General features: G+C 40.8%; 1 protein-coding gene across 9 annotated transcripts in view; it reads left to right on the top strand.

The window, feature by feature from the left end:
- The window catches only part of OSBPL3 (oxysterol binding protein like 3), a 177,611-nt gene that overhangs the window by 91,608 nt on the left and 63,055 nt on the right, over positions 1–22,948 (top strand). For all 9 annotated transcript variants that reach the window (XR_003143041.3, XM_049093723.1, XM_025464408.3 and 6 more), the window contains 4 exons: positions 17,651–17,767; positions 17,931–17,984; positions 18,928–19,041; positions 22,329–22,496. Coding sequence is in view for 8 of the 9 variants with exons in the window: in XM_025464408.3 (XP_025320193.1) it covers positions 17,651–17,767; positions 17,931–17,984; positions 18,928–19,041; positions 22,329–22,496 (453 nt within the window). In the remaining variant the exon portion in view is untranslated. The remainder of the gene's footprint in view (positions 1–17,650; positions 17,768–17,930; positions 17,985–18,927; positions 19,042–22,328; positions 22,497–22,948) is intronic.

The following is a 22,948-nucleotide window of genomic DNA, read 5'->3' as shown; positions in this document are numbered from 1 at the left end:
CCTGGATAAGGCAGGTTTAAAAGCCCCCTTTCATTGTGGTATGGAGCTCCCCTTCTGCATTTGCTTATTTCTAGCAGGGAGGCTAGCTCAGGTCCCTGTGGACATTTTCAGCCCCAATGGCCCACAGAAGTAGGACTCCTGGACTCTTCAAAGTGTCCTTTGCATCTCTATTTGTGTTTGACCCATGGAGATATTTATTTATTTATTTATTTATTTATTTATTTATTTAGACCCATGGAGATATTTAATCTTTGTTTTTTAATTACGCAGACACACACACATACTTACAAACCCCCTACATGTTTGTAACTTTGCATATTCTTGCTGTTTGGGGCTGGGGTGGTGATAAGAGAGGGGTACTAAATGCCCAAACTTAACAAGATAGTCTTGGTTGGAAGGCTTGGTCGTCTTAAGTCATTTTACTTAAATTCTCCTCCAGCATCACTAGGTGACATTGAGAGTCTCTGTACTCCAGTTACACTGGCTTTCTTTCAGTTCCTTGCACTGAACTTGCCTTTGTTCTTGTTTCTTGAACTGAATTTGAACGTGGCCTTCTTACCCCAGAGCCTCCTCACATGAAACCACAAGGAGCTATGCATTTATGTATAGATATTCCCCTCTCTGCATGTCTTGTGAGAAGAGCTTGCTTCCTTGAAGGATAGAATGACCAACAATTGTGATTAGTGTCTTTGTTTTTACATCTGACCCAAGTTTACAACCTAAGACCATGAAAACCCAAGAAGGGATCTGTCATCTTTTAGCTTAAATACTAGGGCTTTTGAAATTTAAGTCTAGTATGCCTCATTTTCTCAGTATGGAAACAACCTGCAAATACAATCTCATCAAGATAATTTTGGGAGGAATGTCTGCATTAGTGATTAGAATTTGAACTCTCCAGCTTTGGTTCCACCCCATCATTGATTCTGTGACCTTAAACTCTTTAAACTTAAGTCTCTGTTTCTCATCAGCAAAATTGAAATTATCATTCTTTTTCACATCAGATTATTGTGAGGATTAAAACTAAAGCATCTAGGATCAGACTCATAATAGGTCCAGAGTTCATATTAATACTCATTTTTGTTGTTATAGTTAACATTAATTTGAACTTATTTATGAAAAATCTAAGTGCTCATAGAGAATAGTTCTGCTTTTTCCCCCTAGAAAGTTCTATAGGCATTATAAGTGTATCTATCCATACCTCCTTACTACTGTACAAAAGCCTACAAAAGTATACAATCCATATATGAATATATACTTTTAAAATAAAAGTGCCTTCTTTTATGCACATTAACAAAACACTTTTATTTATTTATTTAAGCATTATTTTCTTAGAGGGAAAGTGCATGGGTAGAGGGGGAGGGACAGAGGAGAGAGAGAGAGAGAATTTCAAGCAGGCTCTATGCCCAGCATAGAGCTAGACACACTGGCTTGATCTCATGACCTTGAGATCGTGATGTGAGCCAAAATCAAGAGTAGGATGCTTAACCGAATGAGCCAACCAGGCGTCCCCAAAATGCTTTTAGAGAAGAATGTAATAGAATATTTAATATTTGGGCTGCATTTGGTATCTTCAATATCTGGCATAATTCATACCTAAAACAAGTAAGAAGAGTTGGTGAATCCTTACCCTTTTCTGTTCTGCTGGGCTTTGTCCTCTCCTGGGTATATATATATTTTTATCTCTTCCCTTGCCAGGGCCTATTTAATGGTAGTAGCTGCTTAGAGCGTTGCGTTGAGATGGATTCTACAGCTGAGACTGACTATCGTGAAAAAGAGTGCCACGTTTTCAGCTGTGGCTCATGGGCATAGGAAGGGTGAATGGCAGCGCAGGTGCCACATTTGTCGCCCCATAGTGATACCAGAGGGTTGAAGTCCAGCAATCTCTGCTATAGTCTTTATATTCCACTATTGCAGAAACTTTAGGCAAGTGAAGTTTGCCTCAGTTCTTGATCCATGAAATGGAGACAAAACTTGCCTCCTGCTTCCTTTCAGGGTTGTTATGAGAGAAAATTGAATGTTTTACTGACTAAAAGATATTGAAACTATTGGGAGAAAGATCCTCTGTAAATTTAAGAAACTCTGACCATTACAGATCAGCTCCCTTTGAACTCAAACCAGTTCCAGAGCCAGAACTGAAATGGTCTTATCAAATGGTCTTGAAATGGTCAAGAAACCTGATAGTCCGTGGAAGAAAAGGATCTCTTTGAAGAGGAGCAGAGCATCCTTCCCATATAGGGCCTTTGTAGGATAGATACCTGTTCTCAAGGAAATCCCCCAACTGAAGGAACCAGACTACCCAAGGAATAGGCCGTTGGTCCCTTCTGATTGTCTTACTCATACCCTATTGTTTTGTAGTGATCTAGGTCCATCTTTGCTTTAGCGGTCTTCCCTGCCTCAGGCTTTGTTTCAGCTACCCCTTCAGCTAGACTGATCCATATGAAACTGTACTATCCTTTTGACTTTTGTGATTTTTCTGGAAAAGAATCTTCATTTATCGCTGTAACACTTCAAAAATAACTTTTATAAAAATAATATATGCTCACTGCAGATCATTTCCAAGGTACCTGCACATCTATGTTGAATTGCAATACTTTGATTCATTTACTTTTAATGAATGCTGCTGATAGGCCAAATCAATTGAAGCCTGAGAATGACTGTTGGTTGTGGAGGTCAGAGTTGGTGTTGTCTAGTGGGAGAGGCAGGTGTGAAAGGCTGGTTAGAGCTCATTCACGAGAGAATAGGAAAAGAGAAAGAGGACACCCCCCAATTCTTCCAGGCCCCAGACAGGATTTGAGAGAAGCCTTCACATGTTCCATCTGAGAACCTTGAGCTTAAATAATACCATGCTAAACATTACCCTTTTCTCTCCTCACATGGATAACCCTCTTCTGATTAATTCATTGGTTGAAAGAGTGTATAGTTCTCAGAGTCCTGGGTTTCTACTCACACATCTTTTTAGTTCTTATAGCACCTAGCATAAGGCTTTGCACATGGCAGATTCCAATTATTGGACTAAATTTGCTGAATGCCTATAGCACGTATCCATCAGAGCAGCTTAGAATGTATGGCCAGGTGTACATGGGGAATGGGAGCAGAATGCCCACAAATCCCTGAGCTCCCTCATTCCAGTGACATATTGTGAGGATCTTCAAAAATGAACAAAAGCTTCTCCATTGAGTTTCTTCTGGCAAACGATGAAATTCCTAAATGCTTTCTATGCCTGTGGTCTCTGAACAAACACTCTCTTGGAAAGTATGGAACAGATATAAAGGTTGTCTTTATTTATTTTTAAAGATATTTATTTATTTATGAGAGACAGAGAGAGAGGCAGAGGGAGAAGCAGGCTCCATGCAGGGAGTCCGACATGGGACTCGATCCCGGGTCTCCAGGATCATGCCCTGGGCTGAAGGTGGCACTAAACCGCTGAGCCACCTGGGCTGTCTTTGTTTAAGCTGACCTGTATTCACACGGGCTCTGCTTTTCTGCTAGCTGGGTGACCTTGCCATGTTATATAAAATCTCTGAGTCTCAGTTCTTCAGCTGTGAAATTAGGATCGTTGTGCTTCCTTTGGAGAACTAAATGAAATAATAAATATGAAGTACCTAGGCTAGCACACGGTAGACATGAGGTAAGTGTGGATTAATGAATGAATAAGCATGCAGTTGCTAGGTTGAAAGATGACTATTCACAAAGTTCTGTGGATATATTAAGTAGGTTAAGGGATACCTAAGTGGGAGAGAGAATTGCTATTTCTGAACTTGTAAAATATGAGTAATTTCCTCTCGCCTTCTTCCCACTGCCCCCTTACATTTTTTTCCTAGAACTTTCAAAGTAACACATTTCAGAAGCCAGACCGAGCTAGATAAAGATGAATAAGTTTTCTCTTTATTAAAAGAGTCCTGTATGCCAACGTTTTATTTTTTATTTTTTTAGCCAATATCTATTAAGAAGCAATTATTAAAAGACCCTGGGCCAGGGTTATGTGAGGCTACCAAGGACAGGACAGCTGAACAGACCACTATTGAGAAATTGACTCTGTTGGGGAGATTGCTTTGTAAAGAGAGAACGTTTCCTTTCTTTCTTAATGTGTTGTTAGTATTTGCTGTATAAGTTGGAAATCAGAAGGTGAATCCTTTTAAAGTAATTGGCAACTGTTTCACTCATGATTGTAGGGGATTTGAAAGGAGAGAGCCATTGCGAGATAAGTCTCCATACAATTATGCAATTTGCTCTGGTCACCCGCCTGCCCCTGGGCTCATCTGAGATGGTGTTTGAGCTCTCTCAGGGTCACCTGATGAGGGTTTATTTATGCAGGCTATTAGATTATGCTGTGCTTCAGGGAGCCGAGGCTGTCTGGGTTTGGTGCCAGGACCCCAAGACATGGGCCTGAATGGGAGAGAATATATAAACCAAGGAGTGAAAAGTGAAAGCCGTAATGCTCAGGTGTTTATAATTTCAGCTGTCTGGGTATTGAACATGATTAGTCCTACTTATTTCTTTTAAATGATCATGTCTTTAGAGACTCTGAGATTTAATATCTGCTTTTTGTAAGCATGAGCTATATAAACACCACAAGGAAGACCAGTCAAGGAGGAGGGACTTGAGAATGTCGATTATGTCAGTCAGTTGTTCTACGATGGTCACAAAAGATGACAGGCAGCAGGCATGAACTCACTTGGGAGCTGGGTGGCCTGAGTTTAAATCTTGAACTGTTTATAAGCAGTTTGGCTTTGGACAAGTTACTTAACTCTCTTTGCCGTGGTTTCTTATAAGGCTGTGCAAATGAGTTAGAAGAAAGGCTGCTTGCGGTAGGTGCTACGTAAATGTTAGATACATAAACCATCACGTTCCATAAGCAGAAGGCCCAGGAGTCCTCATGCAATACCACATGATAACTGCTTCCCCACTTCTTTCAGCTACGAGCTGGGTGTCACAGTGTAGTCACATAGCTTGGCTTCTGCTGTCTGGACTGGTCTGAGAAAGGAAGAGTTAGTGACGGACACTAGAAATTAACAAGTATCTGTTAGCATTTTTACAGCTCATAATATCCTTTCATGCCATCCCTTGGAGTCTCAGAACAACCCAGTAAGGTCTGTTTTTATTTTAGAAACTTTAGAAAGAAAATATGGTTCAGAGATACTAACCGACTTATCAGAGTCACACAGCTTGGGAAATGGTAGGGGACCAGGCAACCATCTATTTGGAGAACTCTGGATTTCTGTGGGTGCTAGAAAGCTGCTTTAGAAGTTCATTCAAGTTCTATGTGCCTCATGGACAAATGATTGTCATTGTAACAAAGCTCCCTAAGCTAAGGCCTCTCTGAATGCAGAGACAAGGATAACGCAGAGGTGGTCTTAGGATCCCTGAGGTCTCTCTGGAGTGCTTTTTGTTTTGTTTTGTTTTGATTTTTTTTTTTTTTCTGGTTGACCCAACAGATAAAAATAATTAACCTATATGTTTTTGTGTTAGCTTTCCAGATTCTCACTTTCTGGGCCTTTATTTCTTGCTATTGCCTACCTTTTGATCATACCTAAACAAGTCACACTGATATGATGCACTGAAAGTAGGCAGGGCAAAGATACAAGGCTCAATTCTCAGTATCTTTCCACTCAGAGTCTTAGAGAGAAAAAAAAAATAAATGTTCAATAGAAGAGGTGAGGACTTCAGCTGAAAGAACATATTTGAATTGTTGGGGCTTCTTTGTTACTCTCCATGTCCACAAATGATAGCCTGTCAGCTATATTCCCGCTGTGAAGAACAGGAAAAGTTGAACTTTTGAAACACTTCTGGAGGTTTTCAGAAACCTGCTTGTGTTGTTGTGCAATTGCAGGAGGATGAGCATAGCAAATATATTCTGGTGGGTTCTAGAAATACTACCTTGGTAGAAACTACATAGGGTACCCTAAGAAAGTCAATATATTTATCTATGGTTGGCATCGGCCATAGGGCAGGATACAGGAAAGCAGAAGAGTGACCCAAAAAGCTTTTGTTGAGGGCACAGCTCACTGGCTCTACAGTTACTGTATTTTCTCCAGAAGTTATAGATACAAATATGAACTAAATTGACTCAACTGTTCTTTCCTAGGGAGGGGGTAGTCTAAATCTACTTCAGTGATAAGATGATATTAAAAAGCTGAAGGCCCAGAAACAACAGTGTAAGAAGTAAGACAGTGGAAAAACAGAAGACTTCTCTAGAATAATCTGACATCCCTCCTAAATCCTCTATATGCTGGCCCTACCATCCAGTGCAGTTGTGTCTCCCTTTGCATCTGTACACAAGCCTGCATCACAGTTAAAATCACCTTCCCTCTGTCCCACTCCAGAGGGGGCACATCCCTGGCACATCTCTGACTTAGTGGTTCCTTTTGCTGTGTTAGTGGGCTGAATGGTGTCCTCCCCTCCCAAATGATATGTCCACAGTCTAATTCTTGGAACTTGTGTTACTGTATTTGGGAAGAGGGTCTTTGGAGATGTGATTTATTTAAGGATCTTGAGATGAGATCATCCTGGGTTACCCAGGTTGGCCCTAAATTCAATCACCAGTGTCCTTGTAAGAAGCAAACAGAGAGAAGAATACAGACATGGATACGAAGACAGAAGCAGAGATTAGAGTGATGTGGCTATAAGCCAAAGATGCCAGTAGCCTCCAGAAACTGGAAGAAGCAAGTAATGCTCTCATGGACTGGATGTGTGTGTCTCCCTCACCTGCCACCCATTCATATGATGAAGCCCTAACCCTCCTGATGATATTTAGAGGCAGGCCTTCAGGAGGTAATTAGGTTTAGATGCTGACATGGGGGCTGGTGCCTTCCATGATGGGATTAGGACCCTTATCAGAAGCGAAAAGACACCAGAGCTCACTCTCATATACAGGAGAAGGGCTGTGTGAGCACACAGCAAGAAGGCAGCTGTGTAGAGGCCAGGAAGCAGATTCTCACCAGGAACCAAATCTAGCAGCACCATGATCTTAGATTCCCCGGCCTCTACCAAATCTGTGGTATTTTGTTATAGCAACCTTAGCTGATACAAACACAGTCTCCCCTAGAGCCTCCAGAGCCAGTGAGGTTCTGCTGATACTTCGATTTTGGAGAACTGTGAGGGGATAAATGTCTTTTGTGTTAAGCCACCCAGCTGTCCAGACAGCTGCAGAAACCTTCCTTTGCACTCTGTGTCCATTTTTCTTTGAGTCCTGTCTCAAGTCCTCTTCCTAAGGTGGGTCTAGCTCGTGTGATTGTGCTCGAGAACTCCTGTAGCATGTTCCTCTGAATCTCCCATTTCGCATTTTCAAGTCTTCGGCCTTGTGCTATCTCTTTATCGTATCTTTAATATATGCCAGCTTCTTGGAGGCCAGCACCTGGTTTTACATCTTTCCATCTCTAGGGCCTGATGCTAAGCTTCAGACCTGTGATTAGAAGCTGCCTTATTAAATAGAAGGCCAGTTACGAATCAGAGTCTAACTGAACACCTGGATCATTCCTTCTTTGATTCATAAGGCTCTCCACGATCTTATCCTGTCACTAGGTTCTCATTAGAGAACCAGTTATTCTTCTACAGACGGAGGGAAAAATCATGGATGATTTGGATCAGGGACAGAAAGAGTTTATTCTGGCACCTACTACTATGATTCTAAATTATATGTGCATTAGTTAGCCAGAATGTGTCTCTACTTTGATTGCAAATTTTAATTAGCTTTGAAAAAACAGTTTTGAGCACACTTGTCAGAACACTGTTATCAGCTAGCGCCATCCAGCAATGAAGTGGGTTTTCTTCAGGAGTTACGTACCCCGTAATTGGAGTGCCAAAGTGTTATGTCTGAATACAGAGAGTCTGTGATTCTCTCCAGGCTCAGACACCAAAGGGCAGAGCTCTACAACATGCCAAAAAGAGTATGTTTTTTTTTAAATGAAAAGATAGTAAAGATAAAATATTAAAATGGTGCTGGAAGGTATACAACAAAGAGTGCAAGAGAGTCTCCCCCCTTTTGTGCCTCTGGCTGAGTTCCACTCACAGAGGAGTCCATGTGGGAGATTTTCCCTGGCACCACATGCACCTGCCCCTGTGTGGTGAGTGAGCCAGGGTGGGGGTGGGGAGCCTTCCATGAGGCCGTCTGCCACTGTGACAGTGAGAGAATTCTTAGCAAGGGGTATTGGCAAGGGTACCAGGTTGGAGTCAGAAGATTGGTCCTGGTCCTCAGAAGCCCTTCACCTATTTTCGTGGTCCTACACAAATCATTTATCCTGGATTCCTCATCTCTAAAATGAAAGAGCTAGGTAAATGACTTCATGTTCTCTTTCAAACTCTGAGGTTTAAAAGAACTATTCTGGGAAACCTGGGCAGGGGGCCTCAGTTCGGAGAAGCGTCTACCTTAGGCTCAGGTCGTGATTCCACGGTCCTGGGATCGAGCCCTGTCTCAGGCTCCCTGCTCAGTGGAGAGCTTCCTTCTCACTCTCCCTCTGCTGCTCCCCCTGCTTGTGCTCTCTTTCTCTCTGTCAAATAAATTAATAAAATCTTAAAAAAAAAAAAAAACTATTCCATGACTTTATGAGGGAAAACAAATCAGTACCTCTGTACCCTGGGGGTGTGGAAAAAAAAAAAACCAGGAGAGACTCTTGAGTCCCTTGAGTAGATAGAGTTATCTTGTCATCACTGGCTAACACACGTGCCTATTAAGTACAGGAACGTGCTACCAGAGACAGATTCTGCCTGGGGAGAGAACAGTGCAGGGTGCGAGGAGCTGGCTGGCAGGGCAGCAGGTGGCCTTGCATGGTCTCTAGTTTACCCATAGGTGATCTCACCTTGGGTGGACACTGAGCAGACAGGGTCTTGTGTGATCTGCAGCCCACTTACCAGTTTGTGATGTTGGCCAGACTACATAGGAGCTTAATTTTCCTTATCCGTAAAGTGAGGGTAGTAATACCTTCATTATGGAGTCATTGGGGGCACATAGTAGATCATCAAGAAGCAGTAGTTATTACTTGTATTCCTATCGTTGCTACCACAGTAGCAACTAATCGCCCCTTCCCCCCTCTCTGGTGGGCTGCACGGCCACAGCACGATGACATTTATAGGTTTGCTGTCTCTATCTTAAACATAGCTACAGCTCTCTGGGTCCTGTTGACAGAGCAGAGGATTATAGAGAAAAGAGTGCATAAAAGATGCTGTCCGTAGTCTTGAAGAGCTTGCATACAATTAGGGGGATATTTAACAAAATGAATAACCCACAAATCTATTTGAAGATCCTAAAAAAGTACCAGTGTAATTACAGCCATAGCTGCTGAGTGCGCAGCAGGGTAGAAATAATCATTATGTGTACATTAAAGTTTTTTTTATTAATACTGTTTTAATTATAAATCCATCTGTGGTTAACATGACTAGAAAGCATTTTTCTTTTATTTGGACCTCAGGTGGAGTTAGCAGCACAGCTGACACATCACCTGGTTTTTCTTTTCTTTTTTTTCCTTATTGTAGATATCACCTGCTGCCAATGACCCTCCTTTTTTTCCCCTCACCTCCTGTGCTAGCTCAAGAGTTCACCCCCAAGATTGAGTTCATACTCTGCATTATCTAAGTAATTAAGACACCAGAGTTTTGGTCTGTGACTGCCCAAATAATGAAGGCTTAACACATTTTAAGGACTAAGTCATCCCAATGTCATCCCCCTGCCACTCCCACCTGGGCATGAGCTGCATCTCGAGTGTGAAGGGAAAGGAAGGAGATGGCCATTGGCAGGTCATGACTCTCTTCCCCATGTAGCCTTCAGAGTGGGTTCTTCCCTGTGTAGACTTCCTTTTTTCTTCTCACTGAGACCCTAAGATCAGGGATTGTACCTGAGGTTACTAGATAGAAGCTAGTGCTACTGGTTTTTGGTTTGCTTTAGGAGACTTTATCAGCCAATATTTTATTTTATTTTATGTTATTTTACTTTATTTTAATTTTTATTATGGTTGGATCACTTAACAGATCTTCTATCTTAAGTTTTTATGTTCACAATACAATATTTTTAACTATTGGCATAATGTTGTACAGCCGATTTCTAGAATTTACTCATCCTGCATAACTGAGACTTTGTACCAATTTTATCATGACATGAGTTTGGGAAGTAAGATTTGGACGGGATTTCGTTCATTTATTCTGACCTCCTTCCTGGTCTAGGAATCCCCCTGGAGTCCCTCTGCCAGCCTCCGATGGAGCTCTCCAGTGACTAGGCAACTGGCTCCATGTTGCTTTTGTAATTGTTCATTGCACTGATTATTAAAGAATCAGATGATCTGTCCTTTGTGCAGCACTGGGATCCAGGGCCTTGTACTTCTTACCCCATTAGTCCCAGTTTGGCCCTCAGAGCCTATGAAGTCAAACTCCAATTCTTCAAGACAGCCTGGTCACCTGGAGTGTGGTTACTCTCAAGTGCTCCCGTGGTCCAGTAGTAGCAGCCTCACCTGGGCAGGTGCAGAAGCAGCTCAGGCCTCGCCCCAGACCTACTGAAACTAATATATTTTTAAAAGATCTTATTTATTTATTCATGCGACACACACACAGAGGCAGAGACACAGGCAGAGGGAGAAGCAGGCTCCATGCAGGGAGCCTGACATGGGACTCGATCCCGGGTCTCCAGGATTAGGCCTTGGGCTGAAGGCGGTACTAAACCACTGAGCCACCCGGGCTGCCCCTAACATCGGCATTTTGACAAGGCTCTTCAGTGATTGGTATGCATGGTACAGGTTGAGAAGCACTGTGTTAGTTCAAACACATCATCCCCCCAACTAATTTGTTCCTTTAAATTGCTCTTGCTGTCAGGCCTGCTGATGCTCAAAAATTTTAGTTGAGGAAGAAAACATTGGACAAGAAGTAACAATGACAACTCTCAGTGATTGAATATAAGTACAGAATTGATCTGGCATCAGTTAAAGCTGTCGTTATATTAACTGAGAATTATTTCCATATGTTCATAGTATAATCATAAAAGATAATATTGATAATCCCGAGGTTTTAGAAAATCAGAAATGGGCAGCCCAGGTGACTTAGCGGTTTAGAGCTGCCTTCCGTCTAGGGTGTGATCCTGGAGACCTGGGATCGAGTCCCATGTCGGGCTCCCTGCGTGGAGCCTGCTTCTCCCCCTGCCTGCATCTCTGCCTCTCTCTCTCTCTCTTTCTCTCTCTCTGTCTGTCTCTCTCTGTGTCTCTCATGAATAAATAAATAAAAATCTTAAAAAAAAAAAAAGAAAATCAGAAATGCTGGGGTGCCTGGGCAATGTAGTCAATTAAGCATCTGACTTTGGCTCTGGTCATGATCTCAGGGGTCCTGGGATCGAGCCCCAGTCTGGGCTCTGTGCTCAGCGGGGAGTCTGCTTGTCCCTCTGCCCCACCCCCTCACCCCATGCTCACACCCTTTCTCTCAAATAAATAAATAAACTCTTTAAAAAATATCAGAAATGCCTTTAAAATCATTAAAGACCTGTTAGATTATGCTCCATGTGATTTAATGCTGGGTGTTGTTGCTTCGTGAATTAAAAAAAAAAACCTGATAAGCAATTCAAATAAATAATAAGAGCAACCCACTCCCTGGTCATGCCAGATAGGGGAAGTAAAACCAAAACTTCTTCCACAACACTCTTCAGCTGCAGGAAAAATGGAAGTTTTAGGTCATTTTCTATTTCTGACAACCCTGGAAGGACAGTGCTGAGAATCCAGCATTTGAAAGTTGCAGAGGAGACGTACACTGTGGAAACAGCTGTGCTGGGGGGTGCGGGGAAGGCTTTCAACTCGTGTACTCAGCAATATGGAAATGAACCGTGCCAGCTCATGAGCATGGATAAATGCTTAGTTGCCTTTCCAACCACAAAGCAGCTTTCTATATTTGGCACTCTTTTGACATTCAGTAAAACAGACTGAATTTAATGCCGGACGACAGTGCCAGACTGTCTTCAGTTAAAATGAAGCGAAAACCTTAAGAAGCCGCTTTCCCCAGACCCTGTCGCATTTCTTTCTCCATCTTATATGCGTGGTGAGTGGTTGGCCTGACCCCCTCAGGGCAGGACACCAGCCCAGCCTTGCTGGGCCAAGTCAGGAGGGCCTTGATCTTCCCCAGGGCCCCGAGTCCACCCTGTACTGTATCTTAGGACATTCAGCTCAAGGTGCGTGTCCTACTGCCCGGTCACCAGGTGTGTGGAACACAAACAGCTATTTCAGGACATCTGATCCCTTTAGCCAAGGGAAGCTGGTATCTTTGCTTTTTTTTCTGCCCCATTCCAGTACACAGGATTCAAATCCTTCACCCCGAGGACTCTGCTGAGCCTTTCTCACATCCCTTTGCTCCTCAGACTGGCCCATTCAGTGAATATTTTATTCAGGGCCCCCATGTCCCCAAGCAGTGAGATTACTGCAAAGAGGGACCCTGTCCCTGTTCTCCTGGAACCCAGGTTCTGGCTCAGAGAGAGACTCGTATGAGTGAGGTTTCTGTTAGTGCTGGTGAGGGAGAGAATTTGTGCCCCAAGGAGGTTTGGGGCAAATGAGAATTCTCAGGCTGAGAAGTAGATGGGGGCAGACATTCCAAATATAAAAAAGTGAATGAGCAAAGAATTGGCTGCATTAAATCGCTCAGGCTGACTTCCTGTCCTAGTTCAGTGGGATTACAGATAGGAAACACGGTAGCTCCGAGCAGGACCCCAGAACTTGCTGGTCTCTATCCATCAGATGGTGTATCCTAACTCCTTCAAATTGCTTCGAGATTTTGGCCACTGCTTGGCATTTACTCTGGTTCATAATTAGAATTTATATATTTAAATTATAGCAGAATATGCATTATACTATAATATGTAGAAGAATGATATATATATGATGTAGAAATAAAAAATATGCATTATACTATATGCATTATACTATAATATGTAGAAGAATGATATATATGATGTTGAAATAAAAAATATATATAGTTTATTGCTAAAAACTATATATATATGTATCTATATCTATCTATCTATCTATCTTATATATCTCATGTTGAAAAGATGGTCCCTATAACTGTTCCGAGTAGTAAACACCAAAGCCCTGGGAATGAAAGTGGAAAAAAAGTCATGAGTTAATTAAACACTAAGTTATCTGGTAATAGACAGTAATACTATTATATTCATAGGCGTATACGATTAATGTGGTTAGGTAATTTAGGAAAATTTCAAAAACTGAACTAAAATTTTGAAGGGTTTGCATGGGTAGAAAAGATTAAGAGAAGATTCTGGAAGGCTTGAACGACATAAATAAACCACAGAAGTGGAAATGCAGACAAGTATTATATTCATTTGTATATTGCATGGAGAGTAGGGCATAATGGGGCCCCATGAATTATTATGGAAGTGGAGAGTCTTGGGAAGCCAGGTTGGATGAGAGCTTGGGTCTGGATGGTGGCTGGGGAACAGAGAAGAAGGGACATAGAGGATAAACATTTTGAGGATGAAAGCAATAGGACTACTTATGAGAAATTAATTAATTAATTAGGCCCTTACAATTCTGAAGTGATTTCACTACACCATGAGGACATATCATTTCTTCTCATAGAATTTGTGTCAGGTTCTGCAGTGGTTCTTAATTCCACCAAAACAATATCCCTTATTGTGACAATATTTTAATGACCCCATTACTCTCCTCAAATGAAATTTGTTATTGACTTATTTGTACACATAATTCCGAAAATATCACCGTATACTTAACTGAAATACAAAGGAAAACTCAAAGAAAGTGGTTAATATTAAAATATTTATTTTACTGTGTAGAAGCCCACATATGATTATGCCAGAAGATATAATGATGTGGTCAGATATACCTATATATAAAATGTGACAGCTACTAATGCAGACCCACATAGGTGTGTTGTGCTACTAACTCAAATACCACAAGTGGCCTGGCCTTCAGTGACAATTCTCCAAAATGGTGGGTAATGCTTGTTAAAGTCCCAAACAGAAGGAAATGTAGTCCTCCCTCAGTTATCCAGTAGTTGCAATACCAAGAATTCAAAGTGTATAAAAACCATGCAGAAATAGTTTGGTATGGATGTGAAACAGAGTCAAATTCTGTGCTCAAGAAATTATAAACAGATTTCACCTACAAAAGAGTCCACTGGCACTTTGGAAAGTCACGTGGAAAGTGGGACAACTTCTTCATTGTCTAAGAGGCACTGTGGTACATTTACCATCTCTGGATCCCAACCATTAGATCAGAGATACTGTGAGAACTAAAAGTACCCCCACTATTTCACAGCCCCAGAGGGTAGGTACTGCCCCCACTGGGAACGCTGGCTCTCAGGTTTCAGCCAAGTGACTCAAGGACTGTGACAGACAAGGAAGTTGGATGGGGAGGATTTGGACGGCAAGCCCAGAAAAGGAGTTGGCTGCAGAGCTTCCTTCCTGAGTCAAGCAGAGTCTTCACTTTCTTAAATACTTCAAATCTGGCTTTTCCAACCTGGAAAGACTTTTAAGTTCTGAGCCCAGGTAGAAAATAAAGTGATGAAAAAAGACGATATTTTCTTTGGAATAAATGCAAACCCTTTCTGACTTATTTCCTTTAAATGCCAACAAATGCAATCTGATTCCCTGCCCTCCACATTAGCTCACTGGCAGGAATGTATTATGTCTTAAGAATTCAGGAGAGATCCAGTTCTAACGTGAATCCTTGAGACAATTTTTAAATTTAATTCTTGTTTTTCTTTAAACTACAGATATGATCTCATTCCATTTTTTTTTTCAGTTTTGTAAAGTATGCAATTAACGTCTAATCCCTCTTGGCATTTGCATTCTGCACAATTGAATGTATTGAGCAGACATGCATGATTGTCTAGTATTATCACTGTGTGTTGCCTTCTGTTTGGATGTCTTAAACAAATCGATAGGACTTGATCCCCTTAGAATACTTTCCAAAAGATTTTGAGCCATAGATTCCCATTTAACAATGATAACACACACATGCACCCTCTTTCACAAATATGAATGTAGTCTGTTTAGTTTGTAAATAGTTATTTGGCCCAAAGATTTTGGGAACATTTCAAATGCATGCTGATTTATAATATTCCAAGAACAAAAATCTGTTTGCAGTCTTATTCTAAGACCAAGTTTGTTTATTAGCCAACTAGATGTTATACTATTCACAGGACAGCAGGTTAGGCATTGTGAAGAAATCAGAAATGAACTAGACACTTTACATCCTCAAGGAGTCTGTCTGGTAGGGATGATAAAATCTCACATATAATATCGTAAGTGGTGAACCATTGGAAAGGTAGATGGAATGCTGATGGAGTTTCTAGGGTGAAATAGTACTTTCCTTTGAAGAAGGCTTCCTAGAGGAGCTGGAACTTTTAACTTGACCTTAAAAATTCATTACAATTTTGACAGGGAGGACACTTTAGATTTTGAGGAATGGCTTTCTAAGCTGAAATACATGCGAACAGAAGTTGTGTGTGTGTGTGTGTGTGTGTGTGTGCACGTACGTGCACGTAGGCTTCTCATCACTTAATAATATGCATCCCCCATTTATTCTGGGTATGATTAAGTCACTTTGAATAATTGGTAATACTATAAAGAAATCTCATTTGACATTGCTGCCTTTCTGAAAAAGTCCTCCAAAGAAAGAGCTAAATATAAGCTTTGCTTTTTTCCATTGAAGAATTCCCTTTTACAACTCCAGACCCTGGGATACCACTACCACATTTCAAAAGTCTGGAATGTACGTTTAACTATATTCACAGTAAAGTGCAATTAGATAGAAGGCAGATCTGTCAGGATTGTCATAAAAAGAGTTCGGTTGCTAAAGTACAGAAGTGTTCTTGTTACCACGTGTTTCCCATGTGCTAAGCTTGAGGACAACACAGAAACTGAGCCAGACAGCATTCTGACAAGGTTCCATGCCTTGTCATTAGAGTATTTCCTGGGGCTTAAATCAAATTGCTTCTGCTTTCTGGTGCTGGTTCACACTTACTGTCCATCTCCCAGTTCTTTGGCCTCTACCTGTAACCCTCACCTATTGTCTGGAGATTTGACTAAGAGCAAGTTAAGTCAATATGAAATCTTGACCAAAAGGACACATTTGTTTCTTAGAGAGAGATTTGCACACTGTGTTCACTGCAGCTTTATTCACAGTAGCCAAGACAAGGAAGCGTCCTTCCTAAGCGTCCTAAGCGTCCATCAGTGGATGAATGGATAAAGAAAACGTGATACATACACAGAGGGGAATTTCATTCAGCCATAAAAAAAGACAGAAATCCCGCCTTTTGCAACAACATGGATAGACATTAAGGGTGTTATGCTAAGTGAAATAAATCAGAGAAAGACAAATACCGTATGTTGTCACTTATATGCAGAATCTGAAAAAGCTGAGCTCATGGAAAGAGTCTCCTGGGGATAGGAAGAGGTGGGAATGGCAAAATGCTTGTCAAATCATACAAACTACCAGCTAGAAGTAAGTTCTGGGGGAACTAATGCACAACATGGTGATTATATGCCATATTCTTGGAAAGTTGTTAAGAAAATAGATCTTAAGTTTTATCACTACACAAAAAAAGTGGTAATGATGGGGGTAGGGAAATAGAGGTTATCAAATCATCACATTGTATACCTTAAACTTACTTATGTCATATGCCAATAATATCTCAAAAAAGCTGGAGGAGGTGGGGAAGGACACGTTTGTCAAAACTAAATTATCCTGTGTTGGAAATGTTTCTCTCTAATCTGAATGGTAGTTACTAATGGTATAGATGTATAAATTCATCAGGGTGTACTTTTAAGATTTGTGCATTTCACATAAGTTCATCCATCAGTAAACTAAAAATCCATTATCTCAGCCACTAAAATAGATATTGCCAATTTTGGTCTATCTTGGGATAATTTCGCAATGATTTGTGCATTTTCAAGCACTAAAAAATAAATTTTCAGAATTTTTAGTGTTTTTCTTTAGTATTCCCTTTTAAATTCTTTTTCAATTGGTTGATACTACCCTAGATAGCCAACAACAGAAGATTAATTATAATAACAGTTTGTACCTCTTCAAAATTATGAACAGCTCAGTAAAGCAATAATTACTTCCACCCCCGCCAGAAGTTTTTGAAACAAAAGGAGGGTGTGGCAGGCAACATTTCTGGAAAAAGAGGATGAAAATTCTCATTTCAAAAGCATTTTTTTGATGCTTCAGTATTTCCAGTATTTAAATATGAAGAGATTAATTTGCAAATGAATCATTATTTTGACCAATTTGTTATGTTTACCAGTTTGCATTCAATATCCTACTTTTCAGCCACTTCTTAAGCCAGTTTTACCATATTATCACCTGGTATCTATAGCTTTTGGTTAAAATTCAAACTGAAGTCTAGTGGTGAGCTAACAGGGTATAGAACTTACAGTAAAGCTTTACCATTAGCCATGTTCAAGCACTAAGAGAAACATTCCCTTCTAGGAGAGGGCTTTTGGAAAAATAAATCAAATTTGATGCCATTAAATTATAGCATTAAATCCATGATGTCCAGGACCTGTATGAAAATTAACTTTTAATAACTTCTCCCCCCAAAAAACAGCTAAATTCACCATCTTTGATGGATTTACCAATAGGATGAAGTGCTTCTGAATATTATTATTATTATTAAAGGTAGACATTTAGCATGATCTGTTTTATTGAAACAGGACAGCTGGGAAGTGGTGGAAGGGCTGAGAGGAGAGATGAGTTACACCCAGGAGCCACCCATCCAGAAAGGATTTTTGCTGAAAAAGAGGAAATGGCCCTTGAAAGGCTGGCACAAGGTAAGACACTGGCCTTGGCTTCACCTTTATTTGTCTCCACACTACCCCATTCAGTACATGGTTCTTAGGCACTTATATTTAATTTGAATTTGAAAATTGGGACCAACAGAAGGGTGCTTGTTTAAATGGAATGTCTTAGTGAATTCTACTTTCTTCCCTACAGAGATTTTTCTATCTGGACAAAGGGATTTTGAAATATGCCAAGAGCCAGACGGATGTAAGTCTTCTCATATTAAAGAATTCTGAAGGGCTAATTGTTGTCAGCTCATGGATGAGGTTGTACACATTTGGAGACTGCATTTCTCTGAACTGGAAACCATAGGGAGTAATAATAGTTCTTTCACATGGGCGAGAGGTTCTGCTCTGGGTTCTGAGTTGGCTCAATTCACCCACCAAGTGAAGGTGGAGGGTTCTTCTAAACATCCTACCAGGGATCCAGGGGTCTGTGTGGGTCTTAGGGTTGGACTGAGGGGGTCCTATGGGTGGGAGAAAACATTTTCCCAGTGAGATAGCAGGAACAAAACATGGGACAGGTGTCACTTCACTATTACAGGGGCCAGGGGTTTTGGTGGAGAAGCCCCTTGATGAAGGGGAAACAGTTCCCTATTGTTAACACTAGGTAGACAGCTCACAGTGGCTGGAATGACTGTTACAACGACCCTGCCCCTTGTGTGGGTCCTCCTCTCACCCAGGACTACCCTCATCCTCTCTTGCTTCCCTTGACTCCTAGAGTGCTCATTTTGTAGGGCTGCATGTAGAAAACCTGGCATAATCCCCAACCCACAGTGACTTATCTTAGCTTCCTGCCCTTACTCTCCTTTTAAAGTCACTTCCACATGAATTTAGATACTAGAAACTAACTCTGTGGAAGGCAGTGCAGTTAACAGGTGATTTCATTGCTGTGGGAGTTGATCTGTGGGGCTTGCTCTCTTGCTTCCTCACTCACTGGCTGTGCGAACCACTTGGTACTTAACCCTCATAGGCTAAAACAGACAATGCATGTACAGTACTTAATTCACACTAAGTGCTTGGTAAGTCATAGTCGTTGTGTTTATATTGGTGGATGTTGAAGGGTAGGCTATAGGGGAGGAGTGTCAGGGATGTTACTACTGTTTTTAACACCATGAACCTCAAGTGGCCCTCTTCTCATGCCTCTGCAGATAGAGAGAGAGAAGCTCCATGGCTGCATTGATGTTGGGCTCTCGGTAATGTCCGTAAAGAAGTCATCAAAATGCATAGATCTGGATACGGAAGAGCACATTTACCATCTGAAGGTGAGCCTGCTTCCCAGGATCCATCTCCTGTGGCACGGTTTCTTTATATTGCAAAAGGGATTGTAAGTTAAAGAACTATTGGTGATGCTCTTTGAATATTTCAAAAGATCCAAGCAACATGTAGAAGATCTTTGTTATAAAAGCATTTCTAACAGATGCTATTAATATTTGGGTGGGATGGGTCTTCGTTGTGCAGGACTGTCTCACACAACTGCTGAAGGCTTAGCATCCTTGTCCCCCATCCCTCCAACACACATACCTTGATTGTGCCAACAATCAGTAATAAAAAAAATCTTCATGTTTCCAAATAACTCATTCCCCCAAACTGTACCACCTTTAGAGGAGAACCATTAACCATAGGTTAAAATTGTCTTCCTGAAATACAACATTTAATATTTAGTCTTACCGGGGCATCTGGGTGGCTCAGTGATTGAGCGTCTGCCTTCGGCTCAAGGTATGATCTTGGGGTCCCGAGATCAAGTCCCACATTGGGCCCTCTGCACGGAGCCTGCTTCTCCCTCTGCCTGTGTCTCTGCTTCTCTCTGTGTATTTCTCATGAATACGTAAATAAAATCTTGGAAAAAAAATTAATCTTACCACTTCAGGGATTCCATTAAAATTCTCATACTACAGTGAATGTCAAGAACTTTCCTCCTTAAGTATGGGCCTCCAATTTGTACCTCTGAAAGTGGTTTAACTAACCCCTTCTGCCCTCTCCCTGCTGGTGGCATAGATGGTTAAGAGCATGATATAAGAGCTTCAGAGGTCCCGATCTGTTTTAAATTTTTGCCTGGCTACTTACTAGCTATGGGCTTTTGGCAAATTTTTTTAATCCCCCAAAGTCTCCGTTTTCTCACTACCCTTCCCCAGAATGAAAATTATAGTGCCCATGTTGTAAGGCAGCCTGTAAAAAACTTGGCATAATGCCCAGCCTGCTGTAAGCTCAATAGTTTAGTATTTGTGTGTAATTATTAGGTGGTACTCAAATGTGAGGAATTAATTGAGAGGATGTTAAGATTCTTTTCTTACTTAGACAAATTACTTGGAAAATTAAGAATGGAGGCTGGGGGTTGGGAAAACAAAACCATGAGATGATGAGCTCCGTGTCTTAAGATGCCCCAAAGCACATATATGGTGCTTACATAAATAACATAACAAATACGTGTGCTTGATTGATTGCACAAAATAGTCAAATCCATACTGTTTCCTGGCCTAAGCTCAGAGTAAAGCAGTGTTTCTCACCCTCAACACTATTGACACAGGGTGCTGGAAAATTCTCTGCTGTGGGGCCTGTCCTGTGCATTATAGGATGTTGAGGATCATCCCTGGCCTCTACCCGCTAGATATTGATAACAAGCCCCCTTCAGTTATAATAGCCAAAAAAAAAAAAAAAAAACATGTCTCCCATTGCCAAATGTCCCTTGGCTGAGAATGACCAAAAAAAAAAAAAAAAAAAAAGGAAAAAAAAGAAAGACCCTCCCCCCCCGCCCCCTTGTTTTAAAGGTCAGTCTCCTTTAGAATAGTTTCAATTGTGTCTCTATGTACTTCCAATGATGCTTAATTCTGTTTTGACATGATCAGGAAATAATAGGTTCTTGTTCATCCACTACTCCAGTTAACAGAATAAAAGTAATTATTAATTCCTAATCTTTAAAGAACCAGGGGGTGCAGCAGCTAGTAAGGATTCGTTGTTAGAATAACATTGGATACTAATATCATGAGAAACACAGTTTAATATTTCTCTGTGTTGATTTACTTTGTTCTGTTCATGTTTCTTGTTCCTTTGTTTGAATGTCAGCTGTGAATGTTAGTGTGGGTATGTGTGGTTATCTGAGGGTCCTTGTTGATAGCCTCTGAGTCAGGCAGTTTTTAAATGGTGGCCATCCAGTCCCATCATCTTATTTTATAGATGAGGAAACAGAGAGGGCAGCTGAGAGGTTAAGTGGCTGTCCACCTATGGTCCTATAACTACTTGTGGGGTTGGAACAGAAGGCTGGACAGTTATTTAATAAAGTGCTTTTATTCCTCTACCTCATTTAACCAATAAAAAAAATGGGTCAAGATGAATACTCTGGGCACCAATTTCTAAGGGCTTCTGAGAACAGATCAGTGCAAAGGGTGATGTAAGATTCCTGTAAAATCCCTGCTATAACTGCATCTGGAAAGGAAATACATTTCGAGGATATAATTTAGGGGAAGATAAATAGGTATAAGTCTGTTTGTATTGCTTTTTCCTGTATATTATATATTCAGTAGCACCTGGAAGTGTTTTAAGTCCTGCATGTACTTCTAATCAACACAACAAACCTAAGAGCCGACCTTACATTTCCTAAATTTCCTGACATCCTTGCTCTCAGCAGTGGCAGTAATAAAGATTTAACAGATTGACCTGGAGTTTTCTTCTTAGAAGGTAACCTACCATGCATCCTTTTGGGTGATTTTAAGTTGCCACTTCATGAGTCTGTTCTAATATGTGGGTATCTATTGTTTTTCACTTTAAAAATATTAATACACCTTTGCACACACAAAACATTGACTATTAAGAAATATCTAGTGTATAGGTGCTTGTTATAGTCTTTCTAGTACTTTTATAAACATTTGAAATACTTTATAATAAAAGTTGCTAGTTATAAATATTATTCTTCGTGGAAAGTAGACATTGATACTCATTTATGGAGAGAGTGGCTAACTGTTTGTGTAGGTGTGTTTGAAAAATCTTGGAAATCACCAATAATAGTTTTTCACATTTTTTCTCTATTTCCAAGTGCAGGAGAAATATGTTTTAAAATAGACTTCACATTCCTCAGCAATGTGTTCTTTGTCAGAGAAGATTAACAAGGTTAAATATTTTGGGAAGAATTTACGAATTTGTTCCAGTTCAGAGAAGATTAATCTGAAAAATCTGAATTATAAAAGAGTTTAAAAAGAAACATGGTGCTAATATTTTCAGTAAGAATAGGAAAGGTGGGGACAAGTGAATGTGGAAATGCTTTGAGACAGATAAATAGGAGTTCTAGTTCATTGTTTAATGGTTTGCTTTCTTAATAACAGCATGACAATTGGACCCTTTCATGGAGAGGCCAAATGAAGTTTACAAAGACCATTTTTATTCCCCATTTCTTCCTCAAACTTGTTCCCATAGACCACCTAAGTATAAACTAAGTCAATAAACCTATCTCTACATTTCTACGTGTGCCAACATGTAAAGAGAAGGTGTCTCAATTTGATGAAGAATTGCTCCTTTCATTGAGTGATGCTCTTGTTTCCCTCTTTTTACTATAATTTAGGTCAAGTCAGAAGAAATCTTTGATGAGTGGGTCTCCAAACTCCGCCACCACAGAATGTATCGTCAGAATGAAATCGCCATGTTTCCACACGAGGTTAATCACTACTTCCCAGGATCCACTGTCACAGACTCTGCACCTGGGGTCTTGGACTCCATTTCAAGTAGGAAGGTAAGAGTTTGCCAATAATTAATCTAAAAGAAGGGAGTGGCTTGTGCAGGGGAGTCCCAACTGGGGGGCTTGTGGGGAGGAATGTGTTGGCCTTGCTGGTCAGAACCAGGGCCAGAGGAGTATCTGTTATCACTGGGACAGTAACTGAAAAACAGCACATAAGGAAGAGTTTAATAGGGCCGAATGCTCCAGCTCTTCCTTGACCATTTTGACTTTGGTTTTCTTATTTGATTGCAAAATGCAGGATGTATGTTTATAGCCATGCAGGATTGCAAGATTTCTCAACATTTATATCATTATTTTGGCATGATTAGCATTTGACCAAAGAAGAAATTCAGGAGAGCAGCCCCAGGTATGAGAGCATGGTATGACCAGGCTGAGGTGACAGCCAGAGCTTCAGGTCTCTAGTGGAGTGCTTTGTAGGAGCTTCTTCCCCATGACAAGCAGATGGC

This window comes from Canis lupus, chromosome 14 (genome assembly GCF_003254725.2).
Source record: "Canis lupus dingo isolate Sandy chromosome 14, ASM325472v2, whole genome shotgun sequence".
NCBI lineage: Eukaryota > Metazoa > Chordata > Mammalia > Carnivora > Canidae > Canis > Canis lupus.
Note: the sequence above shows the minus strand (reverse complement) of the source record. Positions and strands in the feature narration are given on the sequence as shown.